This window comes from Stigmatopora argus, chromosome 16 (genome assembly GCF_051989625.1).
Source record: "Stigmatopora argus isolate UIUO_Sarg chromosome 16, RoL_Sarg_1.0, whole genome shotgun sequence".
In the NCBI taxonomy this organism is placed as follows: Eukaryota; Metazoa; Chordata; class Actinopteri; order Syngnathiformes; family Syngnathidae; genus Stigmatopora; species Stigmatopora argus.
Window position 1 is genome coordinate 1,406,666 of NC_135402.1, and position 19,656 is coordinate 1,426,321.

Consider the following 19,656-nt stretch of genomic DNA (forward strand, 5'->3'; position numbering starts at 1 on the left):
CAGTTGGGGTTCAAATCTCACTTGTGAATCATTTTTCCATTAAAAAGAAACAACCGTGTGTAGTCAAGAATTTCCAATTATCACCAAGTAAAGTGTGGTTACTGCATGGTGCAGAGGTTTGTTCATCAGCCTGCCATGCAGGCAATTGGGGTTCAAATCCCAGTTGGGAATCAATTTTCCCTTAAATAGAAACAACCGTGTAAGGCCTTTGGCTGACTGGAAAAATTGTTTTGCTGAAAAATTGTTTTGCTGAAAAAAATGGCTAAGTCTTTCTTTTAATGAAAAAAAGTCCATCCATATACTGAACTACATAGTGTAGAGATCAGTCAAATGTCAGCGGGATTCGAACCCCAGCTGCCCGCATGGCAGTCAGAGGAACAAACCTCTACGCCATGAAGTGGCCACACTTTACTTAGTGATTATTGGAAGGTCTTGACTACACATGGTTGTTTCTATTTAAGGGAAAAATGATTCCCAACTGGGATTCGAACCCCAACTGCCTACATGGCAGTCAGGTGAGTGATCCTCTACACCATGAAATGGCCACACTTTACTTTGCCATTATTGGAAAATGTTGACTACACATATATAGAAATAATCAAGGGAAAATGTTTCCCAACTGGGAGTCGAACCACACCTGCCTGCACTGCAGTCAGGCAAACAAACCTCTACACCACAGTGTCCTCACTTTACCTGCAAGCAAGGATGGGCAATATAGAAAATAAATGAATCATTTTCTATTTAATAAGAAAAAAAGACCAAGTCTTTTCCTTAAATAAAAACAACCATTTATGTAGTAAGGCTTTGAAAGTAAATGACACAAACGCCACTTTTTATTTGCAGACATGTTCGTATGTACCGTTCTGTTCGTAAGTAGGGGAGTGTCTGTATACACGTTTTATTTTTCATTGATAGGAATTATTTTCGTGGGATTCAACCGTTTTGGGGAGCCGCTCCCAAAAAATGTCTCATACTTTACATCGCTAAATGATCTGAGCTTGTAAAAAACGAAATATTTAAAAAAGAGAATGCCGTATATTGTTGAGGGGTAAGATAATAAGTTCTAAATTGGATGAGCTTTAAAAAAGGCGAAATTAAATCCGTAAAGGCGATTTACAATCTGTTTTTCATTGTCTCAACTCACTTGCCATTTAAATATATTAAACGGCAGGGGTATATTAAATGGCAGGGGTATATTAAATGGCAGGGGCATTTTAAATGGCGCACAAACGGGAGGCTCAAAAAAGCAAAAATCATTTAATATACGGGTATATTAAACAGCATAATACGGTAAGACTGCCTGACGGGACGCATTGGAGCTAACATTTTGTGATCTGAGTAATGTTACATTTCAATTCACCCACATGACATCCATTTAATGAATACAAATCTGGCACGTCTTTAGACTGGTCAACAGCAATTTTAGTTTGTGTCCTCAATGAGTGAGTAAACTTTTGTTATGGTACATGCTTTGCGTAAAAGTTCCCCCCAAAAAATATGTTTTCACTGGATCCTGTGTAAAAGTCCAGCATCTCGTGCCATGAATCCAAAGTTGACCCCTCACGAGACCCCCGTGTGAAAGAGCCTAGCACTGTTGTTTTGCAGTGGGGAAAAAAACAGTGTATAAAAGACGTTTTTGTGAGCGATTTCTTGGCGAGACACTGTAACCGGCACAAGTCCAGAATTCTAATACTTAAACTAGCTTAGCTCCGATGGGATCAACACATTTACTCAACACCAGGATTGTTTCTATCCTTTTTTTCAGAGTTTTGGAAATTGTGACTAGTGATCTGCTCTTTTCTCAAAATGTCTTTGTTTTAACACAAAATCTTCGCTCTTAATATTCGATCTGATCTCTGACGTTCTTTTCTCCAAATTGTGTAGGCCAAAAATAAATGAAGAAAAAACTGAAAATAAGATGAGAAATGTACCATAAACCAAGACTGACGCTATTTTAATATTTCATTCATGTTCTAATACAAATACTGTGGTTAAGTGTATTTTTAACCTTTCTACTCAAAGAGATAAATATGTCCTAGATTCAGACTGTAAAGTCTTCTTTTGTAAAACGCTTACTTAGTCTTTCACCTACAAATCTAATGATCTCAGCACTGGTTAAGTATGCGACACTATATTTGATTCGCTTACACAAACGGAACACTTGGAGCTAATTAAAGCCTGCGGTAATTAAAAATAAGGCCGATTTCTGATACGTTTTTTTCCTTCGGCTTTCTTAATAACGGCTCGCCCCCATGCACCTCCTATTTCTTGGTGGTCTCCTCAATTTGCTCCACCTCGCTGGATTCGTCCACCACCTTGCCGTTGACCATGGTCTGGGTCACCACCTTCACGATCTTCCTGGTGCGAACGTCGGGCTCTTCTGCAAAGAGATTATATCAAAAAAATGTCCAAATCAGATATTGGCTCAGAGGACTTTTCTTCAAGAAAAGCAGTGAGACTATGAGAATAAATTCCAATGACAAGAATAATTTCTTATACGCAAAAGTACTCACTTTTTGGTGGTGGTGGAACTTCCTTCATGCTGCAAGACAATCAAATAGTTGCTCAGAACAAAAGTAAAAGCAAATGCTGCTAAAAGAAACAAAGTAACATTCAAGTACGCTCAAGCCAGACATGATCAGCAATTCTGGTTGTGATGTCACAACCAGAATTGCTGAAAAAAACTTTTTTAACATTACCTGATGCCTTTTTGGGGGATGGAACAACTATGTAATATTAATAACTTTGCCGGTCCAACCTGCTTGTTTAGAATTGTTGCGCTATTAAAAAAAATCTCTTTTGAAAGATGGGTGTTTAACAAATAAAAGATTGAGTTTAAACACTTGGAGAAGGTGAAGAAATTCAATCACTTGTCTATTAGGATCCGACTGTCGTTTCTGGCGACCATAAAAAATTTCAACTCTCTACGTTTCACGGTTTGGACAAATGTAGCGAGAGAATCTTAACATACACACACACTCACACACCCACAAATCACGATTTATAAGGATTATAGATATTTAAAAAAAAGACTAGATTTGGAGCCAATTTCAAACGAGATTTGTGCAGTCATTCGCCATTTTCTAATACCTTTAACAACCAACAAACACTTCAATGTTTCAGTATGCTTTCAGGCTGCTTCCTACCTTTCCTCGCCTTCCAGTAGTCGCCTATAGGTGGCAATTTCCATCTCCAGGTTCTGCTTGATGCGCAGGAGCTGCTCATAGTCGGCCTTGGTGCGCTGCATGTCCAAGCGGAGCTGCGAGAGTTCCTCTTCCAGCTGGTTAAGGGTGACCTGCAGGCGCTCCATCTCCGTGCCGTACTTGTGACTTGCTTCGGCCAGGTTGCCCTCCAGGGCCGCAACCTTGGGAGTAAAAACACCAGTCTGAAAGCCTGTTATGGTTCCACTGCACATACTACCTACCCGACGGTACCGTGCCAGATTCCAACAACTAAACTACGAGGGAAAATGTTGGGTTTATTCTGGGATCTTAGTATATGTTCATTAATCATTTTAATAGGTAATGAAGCTATAAATTAATTTGTACTTTATGTTGGGACAAAGTAAGCACGAGGACACTTTCCCCCACAGCTGCTTTCGAGGCCAGTTAATTGTTTTCAGGACTATTGACTGAACAGGACACCATGTTCCAGGCCGAGGCTGTTGATCTGAGTTGGCAATGAAGATCTACAAGGGACTCTTAAATTGCTTTGACTTGGATTCCGGCAGATGGCGATAATCGGATTGGATTGGATTGGATAACTTTATTCATCCCGTATTCGGGAAATTTCGTTGTTCCAGTGGCAAGAGGGTGAGGATGCAGGAATAGGAAAGGCATTTTAGACATAAATAGATAGGTAATAGATAGGTAATAAGTAGGTCAAGAAATAAATACATGAATAAATATATAATCAAATAAGCGTGTTGCTTAGGACATATATACATACATACATACACATAAATGTACATGCATGCATACGGTAGGTCTTAACACAAAGCCATTTTTTTGTTAAAGAGCCTGACAGCTGATGGGAGGAAGGATCTGCGGAAGCGCTCCTTCCTGCAATGAGGGTGCCGCAGTCTATTGCTAAAGGAGCTTCGGAGGGACTCCACAGACTCATGCAGGGGGTGGGAGGTGCTGTCCATGATGGACATCATCCTGGTCAGCATCCTCCGCTCTCCCACTTCCTCCACAGAGTCCAAAGGACAGCCCAGAACAGAGCTGGCCCTCCTGACCAGCTTATTCAGCCTGTTCCTGTCCCTCTCCGTGCTCCCGGATCCCCAACAAAGCACTGCATAAAACACTGCAGAGGCCACCACAGTGTCGTAGAAAGTCCTCAGCAGTGTCCTGCACACTCCAAAGGACCGTAGACTCCTCAGTAGGTAGAGGCGGCTCTGGCCCCTCTTGTACAGGGCATCTGTGTTTGTGGACCAGTCTAGTTTGTTGTTGAGGTGAACACCCAGGTACTTAAAATTCTCCACGATTTCAATGTCTGTACCCTGGATGTTCACCTGAGTGGTCTGTTGAGGATTCCTCCGAAAATCGACGACCATTTCCTTTGTCTTACTGGTGTTGATGTAGAGGTGGTTTTGCCTACACCAGTCAACAAAGGCTGTGATGACTCCCCTGTACTCCAGGTCGTTCCCGTCCGTCACTCGTCCAACAATAGCGGTGTCGTCAGAGAACTTCTGGAGGTGGCAGCATTATTGTTTAAAAATACGGTCGCTCTGTTTTCCTTATTAAGAAATTATATGCTTATTCGTGCAAATTCTTACGCAGTTGTTTTGGTTTCCGATCCGCTCGGGTCACATTGTATGCTTACTTGTGCAAAATCTTACGCAGGTGTTTTTGGTTTCGATCTAATATGAGATTGTTGTGGCAGTTTTTTTTACCTTAATGGTGTTATTTGGTTAGCTTATGCAATTGTTTGAATCAGATTACATTAAATGTTTTGAGTATGGCGCGACTAAATGGAGAGAAGAGTATGCCGCTCTTGAGAATCCTCTTGAACGAAGGCGAGTTGGGAGTGATTTTCCTTGCAAGTTGTAGCCAGTGTATGTTAAAGATGTCTCCCTGTTTGATTAAAGTGTATTAATAATAAATCTATCAGAAAACCTTCTTCCAAGTATCTACTACGTTCCATTCTCAAATAGGACATCTTCAGGCCGTCAACTAATTGACAATTGCAAAAACGGAATCACGTGGTTTTCGAGTGTCGTCAATCACCTGCTTCTGCAAACTCTCCAGCTCCACTTCGAGGGTTTGAAGGAAGCGTTGCCTCTCCACCAACTCGCCCTGAGCGCATCTCAGGGCCTCGTTACTCTCCTTCACGTCGTTCTGCACCGCCTCCAGCTGAGACACGAGATTCAAATTGACCTGCTTTCTGGAATCGCGGAGAGCACCACGGCACGGACCGCCACGGCGGCGCACCTTCTTGCGGTACCACAGTTCGGCGTGTTCCTTGTTTTTCTTCACGATGCCTTCGTACTGGATTCGCAGATCGGACAGGGTGGCTCCGAGCTCGGGTCCCTGGGCCGAGTCCACCTCCACGTTCACCTCGTCGCGGGCTATGCGAGACTTCACCTGCTCCAGTTCCTTGGAAAGAAGAAATGTTGATTTCCAAATTGATATGTTGAATCGGTTGAAAACGTAAGGACATCTACCGTACATTATTTAGATGTTGTCCATCAATAATTGACAAAGCAGAGCTCAGTTTACACTTTGAGTACTCATTCAAATACTTTTAAATTTCAAGAGTAGAAAAGCATAATTTAGAGACAATGAAGTTCCTATCAAAATTCCCAACGTCAATTCCAAAGCATTTTTAAAATGATTTTCAATCTCACGGTCACTTGGAAAATTCCAATTTCCAGTCGAATGAAGCGCACGTATCTCCAAACTTGGTGGATTTGCAATGATAAAGATTAAAAAAAGGGACACCAAATAACGCTAGTCTTCAACTTATATTCATACATTAATTTATTTATTGATTAACTTGTTTATGACCTATTTATTCATGTCTAAAATGTCTTTTCCTGTGTCTGTATTCTCGCCCTCTTGCTACTGTAACAATGAAATTTCCCTAATACGGGATTATAAAGTTATCTCATCTAATCTAAATATTTTTCCAGCTCCAAATAAAATGAAGGATATCGACAGTGCGGAATCCGCGACCGTAAGGTTTCAGTAAAGAGACGGAAATGAAGTACCTCTTCGTGGTTCTTCCTCAGGAAGTAAAGCTCCTCTTTCAAGCTGTCCACGTCACCCCTGAGGGAGGCGATAATCTGCTCGTGGTCGCTCTTGGCCTTCTTCAGCGCCACGCAGTCTCGCTCCACCGACTGACACATCACCAGCTCCGTCTCCCACCTGGTTACACAAAAGGAGGCGTCGACTGCCGAGCCAACTGCGCAAACCTGCCAGATGTTTGGAGGAAGTGCTTTTTTGCTCTTCTCCTCCACCTCAACCACTCACTTGATCCGGAAGTCATCCGCCGCCAGTCTGGCGTTGTCGATTTCCAACATGAGACGAGCATTTTCCAACGTTTTCTTCCTCACCTGTAACGGCAACGTAACGTGAACAGGTAGAGATGGAGGTTTTTCCACGATGGAGCTTGTTAGGGTTATCATTATTCTAAATTTGCTTGCAATGAAGAACGCTTTGCATTATGTTAGAAATCTTAATCATTATATACATGTGCTTGCAATGAAGAACGCTTTGCTTTACTTAGTTTGTTAACATTAAAAAAGTCATTTTTAGTACATCTTGCTTGCAATGAAGAACGCTTTGCTTTACTTAGCTTGTTAACATTAAAAAAGTCATTTTTAGTACATCTGCTTGCAACCGTGATAAACAACGGGATGGTCACTCCCCTTGCACCTGGACTTCTCAAAACTATGGTTCACATCAAGCTCCATTAGGAAGATCCGGAGGACTTTAAATAGTTTTGAGAAACATCGGCTTCTGAAGGTGATTCACATCAAGCTCTCTTGGGAAGATCCAGAGGACTTTAAATTGTTATGAGAAACGTACTTCTTCATATCTGGCTCACAGGACTCTCAATTGTTTAGACTTCTGTGATGCATGTTGTTAAATCTTATGTAATAAATTAGCAAGTGAGATATCGATTCGGCAGAATGATCTTGACCGAGGACGCGTGTGGATCGATTCTCTCTGGCAAGAAACCCGGTTAGGAATCAGATGTCTGTTTTATTACGGCATGCATTTAGGAATGCCTATTGGTGAACCTATCATTTTTGGTCCTTCAAGCCGGATCTTCCCAAGAGAGATTGATGTGAACCACCTTCAGAAGCCGGTGTTTCTCCAAACAATTTAAAGTCCTCCGGATCTTCCCAAGAGAGCTTGATGTGAACCATAGTTTTGAGAAGTCCAGGTGCAAGGGGAGTGACCTTCCCGTTGTTTATCATGGTTGCAAGCAGATGTACTAAAAATGACTTTTTAAATGTTAATAAGCTAAGTAAAGCAAAGCGTTCTTCATTGCAAGCAAATTTATAATAATGATAACCCTAACAGAGTTCTTCAAACATCTTCTATCACGATGAAACGAGGCTACGGACATCCTAGTTTGGAGTACCTCCTGCTCAATGGCGTGCGCTTGGGCCATCATGGAGTCCAGGTCATGGCCTTTGGGAATGCGCTCCATCATCACCTGCTTGATTTTCATCTCCAGGTCGGCGTTGGCGCGTTCCAGCGAGTGCACCTGCCAGGTTGAGGAAGAACCGGTTTGATCAAAGCGCCTCGCCGACCGGGTCGTCCCACGGGTGTCACGGAACTTCACCTTGTCCAGGTACTTGGCCAAGCGGTTGTTGAGACTCTGCATGGCCTCCTTCTCGTTGGCGCCGCCGCCGTGAAGCCCGTTGAGCGAGCCGTTCAGGTCGTGGCTGACGGACGCCGAACGGGTCAAGGCGCCGGCGGCGGGGGAGAAGGAGACCGCCGAGGCGCGGGAGCGCCCGCCGTCCATCAGGGAACGACTGGAGAAGGACGGCTGGCGGCCGACGGAGTAACCCCGGAGCGACATGCTGGAGGACATGATCCAGGACCAGGACTCTGCTGGAAAGATACCGAGAAACATTTACGGGAAACCAGTGTCGGGCCATCAGGGCCTTCTCTGCTGGCCTAAGAAATATCTGAATCATATATTATATTTTGTCCATCAATACTTATTAAATAATTCTAAATTGTCTGTTAGCTTCCCTTCTCCCTGGTTGCACTGCTTCCAGATGTGTGTTTTCATATTGAAGCATTTAACCAATAGCATTTCAGCCATTATTTGTTGCCAGGGTCAGAAATCTGCCTCAAGGCCTTAACAATCAGTTCTGCAGGCTCTGCTGCATTAAACAATGTCGATAAGACTGTTGCTTTAACCAATCAGATTTCGAGTTGGCAACACCACAATGCATTGTCGCAGGCATAGGGATACGTCATTGCTTTCACTAACTATGATTGGCTAGTGATTAGCCAGAGCTACCAAACTGTATTTGGAGCGAGCTGCACAAGCAAATATATTGTTGTGTTGATTTAAAGCCATTTTCAAGACGAACTATGCCAGAAATACGACAGGACAGGCTCCACTTTCAGCGTTAGCTTCGATGGCGATAGAAAAGAAGGAAGAAAGAAAGGAGGATGGATATTGTGTACAGTTAAAAAGGATTTTTGGTGAGTAAAATAGGGCTGTATTCCTAAATAATATTTGGAAGTGGATTCTACCCCATTTTAGTACAATTTTTGCTGTTTCGCCATTGATGTCCATCGCTGTCTTTTCCCGGGAAAATCACCCCCCTGGCCCGGTTGTAATGTCTGAAAAGCTCCAGTATTTGTATTTAATCAATAAATGGTGCTAGGAAGTGGATTTTACCCGTTGAAGGCGCTCCGAGAAAATGCACGGACCGCCACCGCGGGAACCACTCCACCATACGGCTAACCTGACGTTGCGTGGTTCTTCTTCGGATGCGCAAATTTGCCAACGTGAAGGCCCTCGAGAAAACGTTGATTTCTGGATGAGTACGAGGACTCTTAAAGGCGATGAGTAGGCTTTTAAAATGAGCGCGATGACTTGGATGACGGCGTCTGGTTTTTAACGGCTCGTTCATCGAGAAAGGAAAAATAAAGACTAAGACTCATCTAAATGTAAATGCTCTCACCGGAGTGAAGTTCAAAAGTCAGTTATTATGATAACAAGATCCGTTTGGTATTCAAGAAAATTATTCTATTCTCAAAGCATGTAAATACAGGGCAGTCATCGTTCGGATTGGCTAAACGAGTATTACCGTCAGTGGATTTAAAAAAATAAAAAAGTTTATTACTATTATAAGGGACTTGGTTCTAATTGTCTTTCCCATTTTTGTAGTCTCAGTTGGCATAGGTGTCCAAATATTGTTATTATTACTTTTCTATCAACTGTTCCTTCTCTTTCTTCTATTAAAGGGACACGGTTGTAATTGTCTTTCCCTTTTTTATAGGCTCATTTGACACCATCTTTTCCTGCTTTCAACTTACTTCCTGTACATTAGACAAGTCATCTATGAAGGTTAAACAGTCGCTCTTTGTGCGTGGCGAGACTGGGCGGAGGCGGGGCTTATCCACAGGCGCTGACCGGCCGGCTGGCCGCCGGTCACTTTCTCAACCGAGTTGAGGAGGCGGATTAACTGTCAAGGGAACCTCTTTCTGTGTCTGTCACCTGATCCTGGCAACCCAACACAGAAGCCATCGGGGGTAGGGGGGGGGGGGGGGGGGGGTAGGGGGGGGGGACAGACGGTCTCCTTGTTCACGTGGGAAAATGATGGCCTAAATATGATTGATAGCGCATTCCATAACAGACACAAGGGGACGCTTTGTTGGCTGCTAAATTAACTTTTCTATTTGCATCTTCAACGATTATTTGAATTTTTTGTCCCTGTCACTTTAAGAAGTGACAGAAAAATGTAAAGGTGACGTATAGGCAAATGAAGACGAATTTGATATCAGAAATTGCATTTGAAAAATAGTGCACGGTCTGAAAAAAATTGCGGAATTATGAGAATAATATGTGGGACTTACCGAGATGATCAAACGATAACGGGTTGAACACGATGACCGGGCTGAAGGGGTGCAAGAGCGGGTCTGTAGTGGGGAAGCTTGCAAGGTGAGCTTTTATTCAGGTGTGCCGGAAGTGGGCGTGGCCTGTCAACCAAAAGACGTAAAAAAGGAGTGAACCGTTACATTTATTTGAATTAGAATAATTTCACGATGTTGTTAATGCGTGGACTCCGATGGATTGCAATTGCTGCCCAATCCTTTTGAACAAGGAGGATCGGCGGCTGCCAGCAGTCAATGTCAGTGAATGAGTTCAATTTTGTGTAACTTGATTTTTTTTACTCCATTGAATCTTAATTTTTGTCTATGAAGAGAAATGAGCTTTTCGTGATTTTTATTTAAATTTTAAGAAGACGCATGTGACGCCGTTTCAGCAATTTTTACCCCAAATTTGGCACGCTGACGGACTGGCTCACTCCGATTGAATTTCTCTTCCTCGCATGATTGTAACTTGAACATCCTTCCTTTAAATAATTCAAAAAGTTGCTCCATAGAAGAAAAGCCTGGCATGTGCGGGGTTCGATGTTGTGGCAAACTATATCTCTTTAACAAAACAAATGGTGTTAAGACCTACCATATGCATGCATGTACATCTCTATGTGTATGTATGTATATATGCCCTTATATATATGAATGTGTATGTATATATATATATATATATATATGTCCTTATATGTGAATGTGTATGTATATATATATATATATGTCCTTATATATGAATGTGTATATATATGAATGTGTATGTATATATATGAATGTGTATGTATATATGAATGTGTATGTATATATATATGTATATATATGAATGTGTATGTATATATATATGTATATATATGAATGTGTATGTATATATATATATATGTATATATCTGAATGTGTATGTATATATATATATATGAATGTGTATGTATATATATATATGTATATATATGAATGTGTATATATATATATGTATATATGAATGTGTATGTATATATATGAATGTATATATATATATATTTCAGCAACACGCTTATTTATTTATATATTTATTCATGTATTTATTTATTACCTATTTATTTATGTCTAAAATGTCTTTTCCTGTGTCTGTATTCTCACCCTCTTGCTACTGTGATAACGAAATTTCCCGAATACGGGATGAATAAAGTTATCCAATCCAATCCAATCTAAACTAATAAACAGTGCGCACATTCATTCGATTAAATATTAAAACTGTTTCGCGGTACATAGTTTGTAGACCTTTTAGCTATTTTAGAGGCTGTTGACAATGCCTACTGGTCCTTATTTTATGTTCATGTCGTGGATAAGGGAAATGCTATAATGGAAAGATAACTAAAATGAGTAAATAAAAATAAACTACACACATCTTATTTTAGCATTTTTGAGTTAGATAACATGCTGCATTTAAAAATGCATTTAAAAAAAGTAAAAACAAAGGTGCTGCTTTATACTTGTTGATATTGTGACAATATAGAGTGTAAAATTCATGTTTCTGGTAAAAATGAAGATAGAAAAGTCATCTTGGTCATCATTAATTGGATTAACATTTTTCACATATGTTCCTGTTTCCCGAGAAGAAGAGTAAGAAAATAGAGAAGATGGAATTTTCCGACTAACTGGAGTTAATGAGGTCTATGCAAAGGAGAACCGCTCGCGCTTGTTGGAGATGATTCCAATTTCAATGAGATGCAAATAGTATCCCACTTCCTCAATTTGCAATCTATGCTACAATTGGACTTTTTTTTTCCTGTGCGGGAGACAAAAGAAGGTTCGCAGCCTCTTTAGCGATGAGCACATTTGTCTCACAAGCCGCATAGAAATTTCCCCCAAAAGTCTGCTTATTGAATCTGTCACGATGCTTCATAGGCAAATTCATAGGTCAATTAAAGACGTGGCACAATGGGACATTTTTGCTCCCTTCCTGGCGGCAAATAGATAGGAAGCAGAATAAAAAGCACATTAAATTGTTTAACATCGTATTGAAAACTAACACTGAAATGTACGGCGTCAAAAATATTTTTTAAATAATGTTATAATGTGTCAGCCAATGAGAGAAACTTTTTTCATTTCTGTTAAAGTGAAAATATGACATTCAAATTGCTCTAAGATTTATATATATATATATATATATATATATATATATATATATATATATATATATATATATATATATATAGTATATATATATATATACACACACACATACATATATATACATATATATATATATATATATGTATATGTATATATATATGCATACACATATATAACCCACACATATATATGTATGTATGTATATATATATATACACACATTTTTTAATATATATTAAAAAAAGTCATTATCACAACCAAAAGAGGGCAGCAACAAGCTATTTGGAAAATCCTTGCTAATACTTTTAAATGATGTATTTTAATATACAAATGTATTCTGTCATCATACACCAAATGTACTGCGTTAATATATAATAACAGATTGAAATATATGCTGTACATATCTCAACATAATGTATAAAGATATACGTTTGGCATACTTGACAAGAATAAATATGTAACAATGCAATGCATAAAGTATGCGCATTTTGTCCATTATTCATGAGAAGTTATTAGAGATAATAAATACATGACAGAAAAACAATTGTGATGGGAAGAATATGAATTACATTATTTTTATTATCATTTTGATTACAATAAAGAATGATTATTAGAGGCTGTTGTTTTAAGTAATGTTCACAAATATGCTTTTCAGTCAACTTCATATATGTTAATATTGTCTTAATATTGTCCAAATGTAAATATAACAGAATAGAGCATAATTAAACTTTGGGCTGCATGGATGATTACAATATACAATAATTAACTGAGAATAGATGTTATATAACATTAATTAGCAATCTACAATATATGTACAGTTACAGTTATTAAAGTTTTGAGGTGAATTATTGATCCATTTTTATCAATGGCAGGAATTCTTACAGTAGTATGAAGTCTCCCTCTGGTGGTACATTCAAATATATATCATAAAATGTTTTTTTTCTTCATTTTTTGTACCATTTATCCTCACAAGGGTCGAACTAACAATAATGCATCAGTGGCTTTATTTTTTTATTAATAAGCTGCACTAGAAATTATTACATTTACATGATTTGTTTGGTCTGTTTTTAAATATTCATATGATTTAACTTGCATTTGAATAATCATCATTTCATTATCATTTTCGTAAAACAGGATTACATTGTGCATAACGTTAGAATAGCTTGCAAAAATATGAGAAATATTTTGGAGGAATAAAACATCTCCCTTCATTTTGATGAAAAATCCAGCCCATAATAATAGCGATAGCTCTATAAATAACGGTGTTGGGATAAGAATAGTTTCATGTTTTTATTTTGTGGCAACTGGAAAATTGAGATATTTTTTTTGTATTAAAGTGCAAAATAATTTGGTGTTGATCTTTCTTTTTATGCGACGGCTTCTAATATCTCTCACTTTGTAGCAAAGTGAGGTTAAACGTGAGTTAAATCCAGTATTATCCCTTAACTTTCACTTCCTGCTTTTCTGCCGTCCCTCCCGCGCCGAGTTTGGCTGTTAAACAAATAAACGGGTGATTAAAGGAGCGGGACGCCAGGATACTGCCGCTGACCCCACTTGACTCCCAGCGACTCCTGTCACAAGCGATCATGTGATCTCCGAGCCGGCGCATGCGACTTGACACCGAGGCCAAGTTGCCAACTTTGACCGTCGGGTCAGCTCGCCCAAAAAAACAAAAAAAATGGATCGATTTTAAGACCGAAGCTCCTCGTCTAGCAGACTTCTTCCTTTTCAGCGTTCATATTTATGTTAAAACTAAAAAGGAGAGCCACTGTCGTAATAAAAAGACAAGAGCTGCTGTAAGCCACAGCTCACAAACAGACTCACGCGGCATACTAAATAGGCTCCGCCCTTTAAAAGACAAAGCTTGTGTGTGTTAAAATGTGTCTAATAAGTGGCGAAAAGATTTCTATATTCGGATTTTGCCATTTCCGTGTTGGTCTGGATGATACTGAAAAAATAACGTTATCTATGATGAGGTTTGTGTGTGTTAATGTGATTTTATTTGACTCTTTTTGAAGGTAAAACGTGAGTGTGGAAAGGGAATTAGAGTTGTTTTTTTATCATTTATCTTGACCAACAAGAGCCACAATTTTTCTCTTAGGGTTTAAAAACATTTTGAAACATTTCAAGTAAATCTCAAAGATATTTTGATCCCCAAAAATCCTTAGATTAGCATAATCCCCCAACATTTTTGGAACTGCCTATTTCGGCCCACTGGCTATTTTCTGATAAAAAGATACAAATCAGGGGGCAAGAAAAAAACACACACACACGACAACATATGTTAACCACTTTGTACTTTGTAATCCCCCCCAGCCCCCAAAAGTGAACCCCCCCATATTCTCCTTCACTTCAGCCTGAGTGCTGCTCCTCTGCGTAAAACATGTTTTTGTGCGATGATGATTTCAGAAAGCTTGGTGATATTTTAGATATGCATCTTTAAGCCCAGCCGTTGAGTGGATGGCAAGTTGAAAGGAAAAAGTGACGCACATACGTGTGTGTGAGAGTGTGTGTATGTTTGTGTGTGTGTGTACCTTTCATTTAAGTGGAAAGTTGGCCCGTAGCCCAGTGTTATCCTTTACACGGGCCGGGGAAGTCCTCTTCCCGACTCTTGCCGCCAATCTGGCAGTGCCTTGCTCGAGAGCATGGCTTTTAACCGTTTCCTGTATGAAAAAGCAACACAGGATGAAAATGTATACAGCGCATAAATTGCATTTAATTTATTATCATGGAGAAATATTTGGATGAATGCTATCGATTGGAATATTCCAGGTTTTGTCAGAATTGGAGCATCTGACGCTATTTTTAAACCCATAAACAATAAAATGATACTTCAATAGGGGTGTGTTAAATGTGTAGTAAAATGTTAGTTGCTCAATTATTTGAGGTTTGGGGTCCAAACAATAAAAAAAAAAATGTTAGGCTATTTATGTGTATTTTATTTGGTATGATTATTTCATTTTTATTTTAAGTTGTAAATGTTTCAGGGTGAAAATGTCTCATCTTATCTCATTTTTTGAACAGCCTTTATCTCCATTAGGGTTGTGGGGGGTGCTGGAGCCTAAGGAAATGCCTCTAGGTTTGTTAAATTGTTGTTTAAAAGTTGCATTTAAATGAAGTTTTACAGAATGAACAATATAAATTTTCATATGGAATATTCTGCTTTTTGGGGAAAAAACAGTTTCATCAATTTCATTAAAAACAAAATATAAAACCTATTTGATGTCATCTCAGTATTGTACTAAAATGAGTGATTTTATCTCTAAAAAGAAATACAGTATATTAATTCAGATGAACAAAAATTCAACATTAAATTCCATATTGAAAGTTATTTTGTAGGCATAGCTCATTATATGAGAACAGTTTTTTCAATGTCATCGTAAAAAACACTTTAAAAACAAATATTTCATTAAGTGTAGCTAATGCAAAAACAGCTCATTAGTGTATCGGTATCGTCTCAAACGAGTAAAACGTGAGCCAATAAATAAAAATGAAATACAGGGAGGAAAAAAAAGTCCCTTTTCCCAATTCCACCCGTTAGCATTAGCTCGGCTAGCCATCAACTTTAAGAAATAATCCTGCCCGAGAGCAATTTTTGACATTTTACCGTTTCTGGGCTGAAGTTGTCCATCGATACGGCCGTGGAACGATGAATATGCACGAGGCGTCTTCTTCCTCCTCCTCCTCCTCTTCTTCGGCGGCGGCGGTGGCTGCGGAGGCCCGGTAATTGCCGGTCGTCAGGGGTGGCAGGAACAGTAATTTGCATCTCGGGGATCCTGCAATCAGCGTTCTATTCATTAGTGCGCCCGCCGCTTCATCTGCCGGCCACTCAGGGCTGCCAATCTCGCCGTGGCAGCCAAAGCATGCGGGCGGGGGGGTCGGGCCAGCAAATGGGGAAAAGTTTCAATTACAAGCCGTGGCCGCGCCGAGTGGTGTAACACGTCTCCAACCCTATATTTAGGCGGGTTTTTATGCAGGTGATTGACTGCCGGCGCTTTGTCTAAGGAGAATTGGATGAAGAAAGCTCAATGAATGCCTATAATGGCTTGAATGTTCAATCACGGCGAAGCCCCGTGTGAAGTGGGGGCTCGTCGCCCGTCCAGACCAGACACGGGGCATTGTCACTCAAGGCCATTGTCTCATAAAGACCACGCCGCGAGTCGTCGGAGCCTTTTCCGCCTCTGCTAGAGGATGCTCCACGAGGAGGAGCCCAGACTGATAGCGCTGAGCCTCGTATTTCAAAGTGTACCAACCTAACGCATAACTGTAGGCCATGCCAGTTGAGAAGTTTTAGCCAATGCGGCGGTAAACAGCCACGGCAATTTAATTTGGTCAGGGAGCAAAGGTCAAAGGAGGAAAAGTGGGTAGGCCTTGGGGTAAAAGGGATACGCCCACTGAAGGCGACAAAAAACATCAAAACTGCACTCTGGGCTTTTTTTGCAAAGGAAAAATATTGGGCCGTGGGTGTGTCTTCTCGGATAGTTGCATTTTTGATTAAGATTTGGATGTTCGTTGTGAGGGAGTTGGTTAAAATTGATTTAAAGTGAAGGGAGAGCAGAATTGTTGTTTCTGTTATGGATTGATGGGTTTGTGTTATTCTGGTGAGCCGTCCAATGATGATGTGGTTAAGTGAAAAGATGGCCAGAGTTTGCAAAATATCGGCAAAATGAAAGATGGACAATTCATTCTGAGGCGGTAAAGTTTGAGTCAATCGAATGATGGGAAGACTTTTTTCAGGTATTTTTTTTGGGAGAAAGCTGCCGTTAGACTTGCGTCTTGATCTCAGAAGTACTTTTGTTCGGTCTCCATTTTGGGATTCCAGAACTTTTTTTTTCAGCGTCCTCAATGATAAGATCTTAGCATCTGGTGTAATTTTTTATCGTCCTGTTCGGTCGCCGTAAAGCACAGGTGTCAAAGTGGCGGCCCGGGGGCCAAATCTGGCCCGGGAAAGTAAATGATGAGTGCCGACTTTCTGTTTTAGGATCAAATTAAAATGAAGAGTATAGATGTATATTAAATTTCCTGATTTTCCTACTTTTAAATCAATAATTGTCATTTTTTAATCCATTTCTTCTGTGTTTTTAGTTAAAAAATCATTTTGTAAAATCTAAAAATATATAAAAAAGCCCAAATAAAAATTGTTTTAGATCTATAAAAAATGAATATTCAGGGATTTTAATCAATTTCTTTTAATCCATTTATTTAAAAAAAATCTAAATATTATATCTAAAATGGTCCGGCCCACATGAAATCGAGTTGACGTTAACGCGGCTCGCGAGCCAACCCAAGTCTGACATCCCTTCCGTATATTATTCTTTAATTCTCATCGCGAACGTCGAGCTAAATCGCCTGACGATGGGCAGGAGGCGGGACCAACTCTTGTTGGCCTGGTTGCCAGCCAATTGCTGTCCACTGACAGTAAAGTCAACAAAAAAACGCATATTTGCGATGATCGTGAGGTCAGGCTTCCTTCCAGAGGTTCCTCTCCGCGAGGAACGCCTCCCCAATGAAACAAATCGAAACAACAAGTGGCGCTTTGCGTGATCTCACTTTCTCGGGGCCAAGTGCCAACAGAGGACAGGCGGCCGTTTGGGACGGCGTACCGTGGATTTGCATCCATTAGCGTCCGAGAGGCAGGTGAGAATGATTAGGCACAGTACGGTCACGCATGTACTGGCCTTCATTAAACATCTGGTTGAGTTTTGTCCAAGGGGGAAGCCGCGTAAGGGTGGTCCTCTCTCCTCCAACACATCTGTCCTGTTAACGCGGGCCGGGAAGTCAGCTTTCCAACGTCTTAACAACTCTTCCGCGTGATGCAACGCGACACCTGTTCGGACCTCGATCGGGGCGTGCGTTGAGGAGGAGGGAATCGGACCGCCGGGCCTCGAAAAGGCTTCAAAAGGCTTCGGTTGGCAAGGGAACATCAAGATTGGACTGTGGAGAAAGTGTGAGGTGGTCTGTTGAGTCCACATTCGCCAGGTTGCAGATTGAGGGGAGATCGGAGAACTGGTGCACCTATCGTGCCCAGTGCTAACTGTACGAGCTCTTGGGGGCGGAGTAATGATCTGGGGGTCTACGTTAGTTGGTCGGGTCGAGGGTCAGCAACATGGTGTGCCAAAGTGAGAATTCAAATGATAAAAAACTGGTTCAGGGAGCACAAGATCTCATTTAACATGTGGATTAGCCAGACCTGAACCCTATTGAGAATCTTGGGGATGTGCTGTAAAATGGAAAGTCAAAGCCACAATGGATGGAAACAAATCAATCAAAGATAACCGAAGTCCAAGAAAATATGCAAATAGTGTTTGACCTGATTTTTGGTAGCGATTAACATCATACTTTGTATTTTGCATCCATGCAATTGACAGAATATTTCATTTGGTATAAAATTAGGAGTTTTTGTATCCAAATATTTCATCCCTACTGCACATCAAGAATCCAATACATGCTAGAATTGCTAACACACACAAGCTAGCAACCACCCACCCCTACAAAAGCACCTATGCACCCCCCACCACAAACACACACACCCTTAAAATTCCATATTAATCCACAAACTCTAACCTGGAGTCTTCTTTAAAGTCACTTTGGGAACTTTAAACATGCTTTCATGTCTGATTGGTACTGAGTTCTTTAGCGTGTGTGTATTGTGCATCCTTGCGCACGGGTGTGTGTGTGTGTGTGTGTACGTGTGTGTGTTTGTGTGTGTGTGTGTGTGTGTGTACACCTAAGTAGCAACAGATGCTGCTTGTGACCTCAGAGGCTTCCTGGAAATACAAATTTGTCAAAATGAAGAAGGAAAAGAGAGAGACAGAAAGAAAAAGAGACAGACAGTTTAGGTACATGTAATTTATATGGGACACAAATCTATACACACACACACACACACACACACACAGTGTGCGACATGCAATCCGATATTTTCGGCTTTTGTTACATGACCACATGAAAAATCGTAATAGACATGTACTTCCACAGAATCAGAAAAGATGATCGAATGTCACTTTGGGAATAGTTTAGAACATAATCCATTAACCTCCCTGTTATGTTAGTGTTCATCTTATTTTGAAAAGAAAGGAACTAAAAAAAAAATGCTACAAATTGAGCCATTTTGGACTACAAGTGGATTACAAAATTTGTTTTTAAATGATGTTTGACCTTGAATTTTTTTTTTTTGCCATACCAAAGGTCAAAAAAGTCCTAAAGTAGTCATGTTATGTATCACTTACGTAGGTCATAACTTTAAATAGCATTGCAATAAATGTGAAGGAGGGATGAAAAATGTGAAGGAAAAAGGAAGCCCCTTGTTATGTTACATAGAGGAAAATAATTAAATAAAAGTACGCCTGCAGCTGAGAAATTATTTCTAAAGCCCCTTTTGATGAGGGACAATTTCCTGCTGATTTAATGACAGGCCGTTTAAATATTTTTCTTTTTTAAAAAGTTGCGAAACAAATGGCGTCCTCCTCAGA

At 40.2% G+C, this 19,656-nt stretch overlaps 1 protein-coding gene and 1 long non-coding RNA gene across 2 annotated transcripts; both read right to left on the minus strand.

Annotated features, from left to right (window-relative positions):
* Positions 1-1,938: 1,938 nt before the first annotated feature.
* On the minus strand, positions 1,939-8,083 carry LOC144091338 (keratin, type I cytoskeletal 18). Its single transcript, XM_077623594.1, has 9 exons — positions 7,798-8,083; positions 7,594-7,719; positions 6,474-6,556; positions 6,212-6,368; positions 5,433-5,597; positions 5,229-5,354; positions 3,147-3,364; positions 2,514-2,542; positions 1,939-2,380 (listed from the first exon to the last, which is right to left on the minus strand). The coding sequence occupies exons 1-9, from the start codon at positions 8,047-8,049 to the stop codon at positions 2,262-2,264; spliced, it is 1,275 nt and encodes a 424-aa protein (XP_077479720.1). The 5' UTR covers positions 8,050-8,083; the 3' UTR covers positions 1,939-2,261.
* A 1,973-nt stretch (positions 8,084-10,056) lies between these two features.
* Positions 10,057-16,275, minus strand: LOC144091151 (uncharacterized). Its single transcript, XR_013305627.1, has 3 exons — positions 15,792-16,275; positions 14,719-14,847; positions 10,057-10,178 (listed from the first exon to the last, which is right to left on the minus strand). It is a non-coding gene; the product is annotated as an uncharacterized LOC144091151 (long non-coding RNA).
* Positions 16,276-19,656: the final 3,381 nt, after the last annotated feature.